This window comes from Anolis sagrei, chromosome Y, assembly GCF_037176765.1.
Source record: "Anolis sagrei isolate rAnoSag1 chromosome Y, rAnoSag1.mat, whole genome shotgun sequence".
NCBI lineage: Eukaryota > Metazoa > Chordata > Lepidosauria > Squamata > Dactyloidae > Anolis > Anolis sagrei.
This window is the reverse complement of record NC_090035.1, coordinates 18,883,471-18,894,307: the sequence shown is the minus strand read 5'-3', so window position 1 is coordinate 18,894,307 and position 10,837 is coordinate 18,883,471. Positions and strand designations below refer to the sequence as shown.

Below are 10,837 nucleotides of genomic sequence, written 5' to 3'. Positions count from 1 at the left end.
GAAAAATGCGGTATAGAAATAAAGCAAATAAATAAATAAATAAATAAATGTTAAATGACAGGCTGAGCTTCTATTATTATTATTATTATTATTATTATTATTATTATTATTAATTATTAGGTACACAACAAGTCGAGTCACCTGAGAGCTGAGAGGGGCGGTATACAAATACAGTAAGTAAATAAATAAATAAACACAGCAAATAAGATCACTATTGCTTTTGTATTCGTTCACAAATCGGACGCTTCCCAAGTGCCCAAGACTGTGATGTATCGGTAAATAATGCGTGCAGATCTGAGGAGTGTGGCCTTTTGCAGCTAACAGATGGTGATTTTGTCAGTGCCGATTCTTTTTAAGTGTAGACCAAGGTCTTTAGGCACTGCACGCAGTGTGCCAATCACTACCTTGTGCCAGTCTTTGTAGTTCAATCTTGAAATCCTCATATCGTGTAAGCTTTTTCAGTTGCTTCTTGTCCATTCTGCTTTCGCCTGGGATTGCAGCATCGATGATAGATACTTGTTTTTTTCCATGATAGAGAGGTCAGGAGTCTTGTGCTCTGAAACTCTGTCAGTCTAATCTCGGAAGTCCCAGAGTAGTTTGACGTATTCATTTTCTGTAACCTCTTAAGCCTTGTGATCCCATCAGTTCTTTGTCGCAGGCAGATGTCCAGTGGATCATCTGAGCAACAGTATTATGCCTCTGCTTGTAGTCTGTATGCGCAATCTTCTTGCAGCAGCTGAGCATGTGATCCATCATTTGGTCTGCTTCCTTTCAGAGCCTACACTTGGAATCTGTCCTCGACTTTTCAATTCTGGCTTTGATTTGTTCTAATTGCTGCTTACTTGTCTGAACGCATCTCCCTCTACGTCCCGCCTCACAGTTTAAGATCATCTGGGGAGGCCCTGCTCTCGCTCCCACCAGCGTTGCAAATATGGTTAGCAGGGATGAGAGACAGGACTTTCTCAGCTGTGGCCCCACGCCTGTGGAACTCGCTTCCCACCGAGGTAAGATTGGCTTCATCCCTCCTGTCTTTCAGGAAGAAATTGAAGTTGTGGTTCTGAGACCAGGCTTTTGGACAGCAGGCATAAATAACACTTTGATATGGAATTGATTGGAATGATGATATAGCTGTTAATACTATTTTTTACTGTTTTTAATTAATGTTCTATTTATTGTTTTTAATTGTTATTATATTGCTTTGCTATTTGTAGTGGCATCGAATTGTTGCCAAATGTAAGCCGTCCTGAGTCCCTCTTTCGGGGGTTGAGAAGGAACGGGGTAGAAATACCAGAAATAAATAAAAATAAATTCTTCTTGTCCTCATCCTCCTCCTCCTTCCCAAGCCTTTGCAGGGTTTCGTCTGGAAGAAAAGTCTCCTATTGGTCATGGACCAAAAATAGGTGGCATTCTGAGTATGGAAACAATTACTATACTATAATTGTTTAAATGCTTTGAATCAATAAGTGGTTTTCGACCACTCCCTTTTCCATGCCATTTCTGTATGATGGTAAAATCACACAGGAATGGACCTCTTTGCCCTGACCATATATGGTCAAAACTATTCTCTGTAGTTAGGTTTTTAGGATACAGACTCCCAAGAATTCTGGGAGCTGTCATTTCCTCCCTTTACAGCAACTGTTGTTTTTTTTAAAATTTCTGGCCCTTGGTTTCTCCAAATCATTAGTTTCTTTACCTCCTTCCTTCTCCTCTCTTCCTCCAACAACAACTCTGCCTCCTTTCTTCTTTTCTATCTTCCTCCTCTTTCTCTTTTCTTCTTTTCTCCCTTTTCTTTTCTTTTCTTTTCTTTTCTTTCTTTCTCAGTGTCTCTTCTTTTTCTTCTTTCCTTTTTTCTTTTATCGTCTTTCTTTCTCCTCTCTTTTCTTCTTTGACTTTCTTCTCCTCTTTTCCTTTATTGTCCTCTCCTTTATTTTCTCTTTCTTCCTTCTTTTCCCCTTTCTTCTTTTCTCTTCTTTCCTTCTCTTTACCTTCTTTCTCTCCTTTCTTCTTCTTACTCCCTTTTCCTTTCCTTTCTTCTTTTCTCTCCTTTCTTCCTTCTCTTCTCATTTCCTCTTCTCTTCCTCTTCTCTCGGTCCTTCTCCTGGCTTTTCTTTCACCTCCTTCTCTCTATTGCCTCCTCCTCTTCTTAATCTTTGTCTCAATCAGTACCTTCAAGCGTTGCCATGTTTGCTTGTCTTATTGGCCTTTGTGTGCCAGTGTCATGGCATAAATGTAACTTTCAGCAAATTAGCATAGGGTATTCAACCCTTACCTGGAATTCCAAAATCACTGGAAATGCCTTGAAAGTAGGAGTCATTCATGATCAGTTCTTTCTGTCCCAAATTACCGTATTTACTTGGGCATAATATGCCATTGAATCTAATGTGCACCTCAATTTGGGCTATATAATTTAGCCAAAAAAGGTGTGCATTAGACTCAAGTAAATATGGTATAATACTGATAGTATGATATTTAAAATACTAGATGTTTGGTTGACCAGGTGAACGGATTGCAACTAGGGGGGAATTTCCTTACTTTAGTAATTAGAATTACTTGAACTACTATTATTACTATATTTCCTTGAGTATGATGCCAATGAATCCTATGCACACCTCAGTTTTGGCTTTGTAATTCAGCTCCCCAAAAATATGCAAGAAGCCCCTTCTACATTGACATATAATCCAGATTATGAAATTAGATAATTTTTGGGGAGCTGAATTAGCTTTGTAATTCAGCTCCCCAAAAATATGCAAGAAGCCCCTTCTACATTGACATATAATCCAGATTATGAAATTAGATAATCCACATTATCTGCTTTGAACTGGATTATATGAGTCTGCACTGCCAAATAACCCAGTTCAAAGCAGATAATTTGCATTTTATATGGCAGTGTAGAAGGGGCCTTAAACTTGAGTAAATATGGTACTTCCTTTCCTCCTCCTAACTGCTTAAAAGAAGTGGACAGTTTCCTCTTAGGCGCATGTCCTTCTAGGGCTTGAGTGCTGGCATCCTCCTTTGCTTCTCCTCCGGAAAGAAAGAGAAGGCTTGGATATTAGGAATGATTCCTGGAGAATATGTCGTTTGGCTCTTTGGTGAAGTGGAAGCAGACCTATCTGGCTGAGCGTCACAGTGTTTGCTCAGCCAGAGAGAGAGAGAGAATGTGCTAATCGTGGGACCGAGTAGTTGTCATTAACACCTTGTTCTACCCAAGAGATTATTCCATGGTTTACCAGGTTGGGAAACAAGAGCTGCTAATACAAGGAAGAGGAGCTGACTGAATCTGGAATTTCATTTCATGACCTCTGGGTTGCTTCCAGCATTGCAAGCCCATGACATTAAGGGAAAGCTGGAACATAGGAAATCTTTTAAAAAAGGAAATATTTCCAAACCATGGACTGACTTTTGATCAAGAAATGAGTTCTTTCTAACTTTGAAGGCTGAAGCCATCAGGGAAAGAGGGCATCACTATGAAGCTGACGCTGAACATGGTGGCCTTGTTTGCAGCCCTGGCTGGGATTTTCAGCTTCTCCTTCCTGATCGCGGCCATCAGCACTGACTTTTGGTATCTCATAGACGCTTCAAAGCTGGAGAAGATGAGCAACCATACGGAGAGCATGAGCTCACACTCAGGACTCTGGAGAACTTGCCAGTGTAAGTGACTCGAGGTTTCTCCAAGGGCTTGGGGTGCGTCTGTACTGTGGGATGAATGCAGTTTGGCACCGCTTCAACTTCTATGGCTCAGTGCTATGGGGTCCTGGGAGTTTTAGTTTGGGGTAACACCAGCACTCTTAGGCAGAGAAGGCTAAAACCATTGGAAAGGTACTACTTCCAGATTTCCTTGGCAGTTAAAGTGATTTCAAACTGCATTAATTCTATAGGGTAGATCAGGTATGGGTAAACTTCAGCTCTCCAGGTGTTTTGGACTTTAACTCTCACAATTCCTAACAGCCGGTGGGCTGTTAGGAATTGTGGGAATTGGAGTCCAAAACACCTGGAGGGCCAAAGTTTGCCCATTCCTAGCATAGATGCACCCAAACGAGTTGGTCTTTCAATGCCAATCTGATCCTTGGATCTATTTGTACTACAATTCTTATAACCTTGGCAATGAATGTGATCCATTTGTAATAGGTGTTTACTCCCAACACTTTCTCTTTTCCTTCCAGTTAAAAGCAACTGCCTCCCTATTGCAAATCCCTTTAAGCCTGGAACAGAAAACATCACTGCATCTCATCAGCAACTATTAAGTAAGTGATATGGAAGTTCTTTTTTGACCCATAAATTGAGAACTGTTCATTTTTTGCTTTTTATTCAATGGTATGGAGCACATATACAAATATACTTACACTATGCTTCATTACATTAAATCTCCCTCTCTCTGTGTGTGCATATTTCCACATCAATCTTGCGATGCAACTTTGTCTTGAATGGTAGTGTAGCCCGACTGAATGCACATTTTAAATCTGCAACCAAATGAACATATACATAGGTATAATGCAAATAATATACTTCTCCTTATGCGCGCCATGCCGTTGTCTGTGCGACTGTACTTTTGCAAACATGAACTGAATGCAACTGTTCCACATTGTAGAAAAATATTCAACCATCTCTGTAGGAAAACTTAACACATATCATTATTCCAGTTATTCTGATTTATTTATATGGTGCCATCTTTATATAAGGAAAAGGAAAAGGAAACAGTTCTTTGGTGTCAGGGTTACAATCTAAAGAAAAGAAAAGCATGTGGCAACATGGAATTAAGTCCAACAGATACCTCAGCTGGACTCAATTTTCTGACTCTACACCATAGAATTAATGCAGTTTGACATCACTTTAAATGCTGTGGAATCTTGGGATTTGTAGTTTGGAGAGACACTAGCATTCTTTGGCAGAGAAGACTAAGGACCTTGTGAAACTACATCAATGATTCCATAGTATTGCGTCATGGTAGTTAAAATGGTATCAAACTGCATTAATTTTCCTGTGTAGATTCCCCAATAAGATGAAAATGGTTTGTGATGAAATTTTTGAGTTCCATTAGTTTTGATTCAAAATCTCGCCTTCCCCGTATCCTCCCGGGATGCATAATGGTTTCCATTTGCTGCAAAAGAGCAAGACATCAAGCAAGAATGCCTTGTCTTGGCCACTTATGTCAACATAGGAAGGAAAATGATTCTGGCAGCTTGGCAAATGGAGATAATGACACAATAGCATGTGCAGTTAAGAGTTTGGATCATGGAATCAGTTTCCATAGCAGCGTGAAGAGGATCGGAAGGGAGACAGCTTTCCCAAGCCAAGGCAAATTGTGCTGAATTGGACTAAAATGGCTAGAAAGTATATTACTCCAAATCCAGCTGTTGCTCAGTCCAGTTTTTGAAAAGCAGCAGGGTGTGTCTACATTGTGGAATGGATACAGCTTGGCACCACTTTAACTGCCATGGCTCATTGCTACGGAATCATGACAGTTTTAGTTTTACAAGGGCTTAGCATTCTCTCCCAAAGAGTGCTAGTGCCTCTCATATCTACAATTCAAACAATTCCATAGCTTTGAGCTGTGGCAGCTGAAGTGGTGTCAAACTGCAATAATTCTACATGTAGATGCACCCCGCTCTATTGACAAGTTCTTATTAATGAAGATGTGAATTCTCTTGTCCTGTTTGTAATGTTCTGGGTTTTTAATTGCATTGCCTTTTAATGTTGTGAGCCTGTATAATATGTGTCTCAATCAAGAGATATAATAGGAATAATAATAATAGAATTGCTGACTGAACATTGCGACTTAAGAGAAACATGGAGATTTGCTGTATATTTCAGCAGGTACATCAAGATGGATTTCCCTTACGTTGTTGAATGGCAGTTCTTGAGGAGCAAAAGATAATATTGGGAAATAGTAACAACAGCAACGTCAACAACAACAACAATAATGCTGAATAAACATTGTGACATAAGACAAAAAAATGCAGATTTGCTCTTTATTTCACCAGGTGCATTGAAATGGATTGTCCTGTTCGTTGCTGAACTGCAGTTCAAGAAATAAAAATAGGAAATATTAAAACTGATAATAATAATAATATAATTGCCAAATAAATTTTGCAGTTTAAGAGGGAAATGCAGATTTGCTCTTAATTTCAGCAGGTGCATTGAAACGGGTTGCCCCTTTGTTGCTGAACTGCGGTTCTTGAGTAGCAAAAGTAATAGTAATAATAATAACAACAATACAACTGTAAAGAAACTGCTGGATTCCACATAAAACTTAGCTCCTCAAAATGTAAACTTCCAGCTACAAAACCACTATGAATAAGAGTAGCATTGGAGAATACATATGCCGACTTAAGCGGTAAAACATAGATTTGCTATACATTTCAGCAGGTGCATCCAAATGGATTGTCCCTTATTTCAGTTAGAAAAGAGGAAACCCACTGATAAGTTCTTTCAATTTGTTGAAAGGCAGCTGAGAACTGCAATTCATAGCTGCACCTGGGAGATTGGTGGCCATAGGTGCAGAAGGAATGAAAGAGGAGAAAAAGAAAGGAATCATTGAGCGGCAGAGAAGCACCCGGCAACCTTGTTTATGCAGCTGGTTGGGAAGATAGCCCCTTGGGAAGGGTCAGAGAAGACAAATGCTTTGAGAGAAAAAGCCTTGTAATAACATCTGGTTCTGCTAAGGGCCTTCTCGGAAGCACCACGGAGCTCCAAGGAATTTTGAGTTATTCATTAGCTTTCTTTTTTCAGCCAAGGAAAAATCGCCAAACAAGAACAGCTTTATTCTGAGATGCCTGGGAAAAACATGTTTATCCCAAAGGAAAGGTGCAAAACATGTTTATCCAGAAGTAAATTCTGGGATTTGCGTTAACTTGACCAAGCTATGTCTCACAACCACTTTGATAAGGAACATTTGTTGTATGAATGCCGGTGGTCTAATGCTTAGGGGTGCATCAAGACTGTAGAATTAATGCAGTTTGATATTACTTTAATTATCAAGGCTCAATGCTATGGAATCCTTGGAGCTGGACTTTTTACAAAGTCTTTAACCTTTGGGTTGTTGTAGGTTTTTTGGGCTGTATTACCCTCTTTAACCTTTTTTGGCAAAGAGTGCTAGTGCCTCACCAAACTATAAATCCCAGGATTACATAGTATGGAGCCATGGCAGTCAAAGTAGTGCCAAACTGCATTTATGCTAAAGTGTGGATGCACCTTGGGCTGAATCCAATGAAACGAAGTTGTCATGCATGGATCTTTTTTGACATAATCAACTCCTATGGTTGTGATGGCCCTGTTGTGACACACTTTGTTGGTTTTGCTGACCTATCTGAAAATGGAGATGGAGTGTTATTTATACATTAGGCTCTCCACTTTTACACCTGTAAAAGCTGCACCCTCTTCTTGATATATTCACTGTACAACCTGTTGAAAATAATAGGGCTTACCATTATCTGTGATTTCACACACCAGAGCAAAGTCTGAAAACATATCCTCCACAAATAGTGGGCTCATATTGTATGCAACTTAGGCAATAGAGCAATGCTTCTCAACCTGGACATTAGGATCCCTGGTGGGGGTCATGAGGGGGTGTCAGAGGGGTTGCCAAAGACCATCAGAAACACAGTATTTTCTGATGGTCATGGGGTTTCTCTGTGGGAAGTTTGGCCAATTATATCGTTGGTGGAGTTCAGAATGATCTTTGTAGGTGAACTATAAATCCCAGCAACTACAACTACCAAATGTCAAGGTCTATTTTCCCCAAACTCCATCAGTGTTTACATTTGGGCATATTGAGTATCCGTGCCAAGTTTGGTCCAGATCCAACATTGTTTGAGTCCACAGTGCTCTCTGGAGGTAGCTGAACTACTGCAATAGAGGGAGAGGAGGAAAAGAAAAGTGGGAATGAATAGAGAAATGATATGATTTATATTTATATCCTACTTTTTCTTCAAAGTACATCACTGTCCTCTTCACTTTACCCTGGCCAAAGGTTGCCCAGATATTTTTTTCATGGCACAATGGGAAATGAAATCTCCCAACACCTGGGTACAGATACAGGTGCCGGGAGCAAAATGCGGGCCTTGCTCCACAAATAAGAAATCTACTAACCAAATGATTTATTCCTTCAATACTAGATTTTGCAGTCTTGTGTTCACTTAAAATTTCAGTCAGGCATTTGCAAATACGTTTGAGGCACTTAAAGGAAAGGGATTGGCACATTCACCAAGAGGATGTGAAGGTTGGAGTTCTGGATATGAATGGATTTCAAGGACTCATTTTGTGAAAGACTAGAAATCTAACCACTGAAGGACAACTTTAAGGGGGAAGATTTCTTATGGGGAACAGCTGCCTTGTTTTGACCCTCCACTCATAGCTGTACCCTTGCACTATATAGGATCAGCTCTCCATAATGTTTATTTAATATAGGAGCCCCTGGTGGCGTAATGGGTTAAACCCTTGTGCCAGCAGGACTGCTGACTGATAGATCAGTTGTTCGAATCCGGAGAGTGAAGGTTGAGGTCCCTCTGTCAGCTCCAACTCCCCACTGAGAGAAATCTCCCACAAGGATGGTAAAATATCAAACATCAGGGCGTCTCCTGGGCAACATCACTGTAGATGGCCAAGTCTCTCACACCAGAAGTAACTTGCAATTTCTCAAGTCACTCGTGACATGAAAAAAAAAACACTTTCTCTCAGTACGAGATTCAAGGTATGGACATAAGTGTTATTTGCTCATGAAATTAATGGGACAGCTTTTGTTTTCAGATATGCACGGTGCCTTTGTGATTCTGCTCCCGCTCAGCCTCGTTGTGATGACCTTCGGAGGAATGACGGGCTTCATTGCAACCCTGGCTCAGGTTTATCTCCTCTTGATCTTCACCGGGCTGTTCTTTCTCTTTGGAGGTATGCCATGGAGTAGATGCTCTTCTTACTCTGGTTGGCTACTAGTGCTTGGTGTCATCCTCAGGCCAGGGATGGACAGCCTCGGAAGCTTCAAGGATGACCAGATGTTCCTTGGATTAAAGTAGGGTTTATTCTGGCTTAAAGAATAGACAAAGAAATCATAGTGCACATGCATGCTGGTGCCTAGCCCAGTTGCAGGGAGGAAATTCATGGCATCTTTTTAGAACAATGGTTTTATAGTTCATCTTATCTCTAGTAGCTAGCAGCTCATGACCTGTCTGGCCAATGAGAAGTTTGCAATTTTGCGTTGACATCTGTGGTCAAAGGGCATTCCTGTTGCCTAAATAGGGGGATATCACACAAAAGCACCCTCTGTCCAATGCATCGACCAACCTAAGGAACTGCAAAGGAGTTCTTTGGGGTTGGGAACCGGCACAATCTTGTCTTAACAAGGCAAGCCTCAAAAAATTGAGGTCCAAAGTTTTGGTTTGAGGCTCTCACATCAAATGCTCTTCTTACTGATGCTGGTTATGTTTCCATTCTGCACTGTAGAATGAACACAGTTTGACCCAACTTTAAATTCCATGGTTCAACACTATGGGATCCTGAGAGTTGTAGTTTGAACTCTTTGGCAGAGAGGGTGAAATAATACTACAGCCCCCAGGATTCCATAGCAGTGAGCCATGGCAGTTAAAGCAGCATCAAACTGCAGTGCAGAAGCACCCACTGGCCAAATGTTGTCCACTTGGAGAAAAGTTCCAATGAAAGTTTTCACACTTTCAAGAGGCGAGCATTTGACTTTTTTTCTAAAGGGAGGGGTGGGGGGTTCACATGGAAAACCATAGATATGTGGAGGTTGGAGCCAATGCATATTTCTTTGTGTCTTTTCCTTGTTTCTTCTCCAGCCCTCCTGACTCTGACTGGGCTTAGCATCTACGTTGCCTACTCTGCTGCGGCCTTCAAGGAAGTCAGCTACCTTCTGAGAGAGAAGAACCTCCTGGAACATATCAACATCCAGTTTGGCTGGTCCTTAGCCTTTGCATGGTTCTCCTTTGCCACCGAGGTCCTCACAGGGCTAGCCTTCCTCCTGATGTCTAGGATGGTGGGCAGGCAACTAAGGGAGAATTCCTCCATATAATGAACCCAGTCATAACAGGATTCTCCTAGATCAGCAGATTTATTCATCAATAGGTCAACATGGACCATCTTTCTCACCCTTTTTTTTTTTAGAGTTATGGTAGACCATTGATATCTCTTGGAGTTTTGTTCCAGGACCATCCCTGTATGGATACGAATATCCATGGATGCTCAAGTCCCATTATGTTTACTGGTGTAGTAAAATGCCAAAATCAAGCTTTGCTTTTTATTTTTTAAAGAATGTTTTCGAGCCATGGCTGGTTGAATCCATGGATAAAGAATGTAATGACGGATAGAGAACTTTATTGCACTAAAATGCTGTTCCATTACAATCCTGTTATCATTGATAGGAGATAAATACCATGTCAAGCACCTTCAATATCGTACTTCTCTTCATTAATGCAATTCCTCTGATTCTCTGTGTGGTCCGACCTTCGTACTTCAGCATGGCCTTCTAATTCTGCCTTTCTGCATTGCTGCTGTTCCTTATTTTTTCATTTTGAGCAAAAAAACAAACAAAACCCAAATATAATTACAAAATAAAAGGAAAATAGACAAGTTGGGAGTAGAGGGGGAAGGAGGAAAATCCCACCCCCTAATGTCACATTATTGCAGCTATAGAAGTGGAAAGGTCTCATTACACTGGTAGGCAATGGGAATGTTGCAAGATTGAGAGCTGTTGATGGGAAGTTCTGTCTCACAATGTCTCTATGACAGCATTCTGTCAATTATAGGCAGGCTCTTCTTATAGCTTTTTCTATCTTTCCTCCGTTGCCTCATACATCTTCTCCACCACCCCCCTTCCTTCCTTCCTTCCTTC

General features: G+C 40.8%; 1 protein-coding gene across 1 annotated transcript; it reads left to right on the top strand.

Annotated features, from left to right (window-relative positions):
- Positions 1-2,808: 2,808 nt before the first annotated feature.
- Positions 2,809-10,396, top strand: LOC137095488 (transmembrane protein 114-like). The gene is made up of 4 exons (XM_067462218.1): positions 2,809-3,648; positions 4,161-4,241; positions 8,743-8,880; positions 9,786-10,396. Exons 1-4 carry the CDS (start codon positions 3,465-3,467, stop codon positions 10,016-10,018), a joined length of 636 nt encoding a protein of 211 aa, XP_067318319.1. The 5' UTR covers positions 2,809-3,464; the 3' UTR covers positions 10,019-10,396.
- Positions 10,397-10,837: the final 441 nt, after the last annotated feature.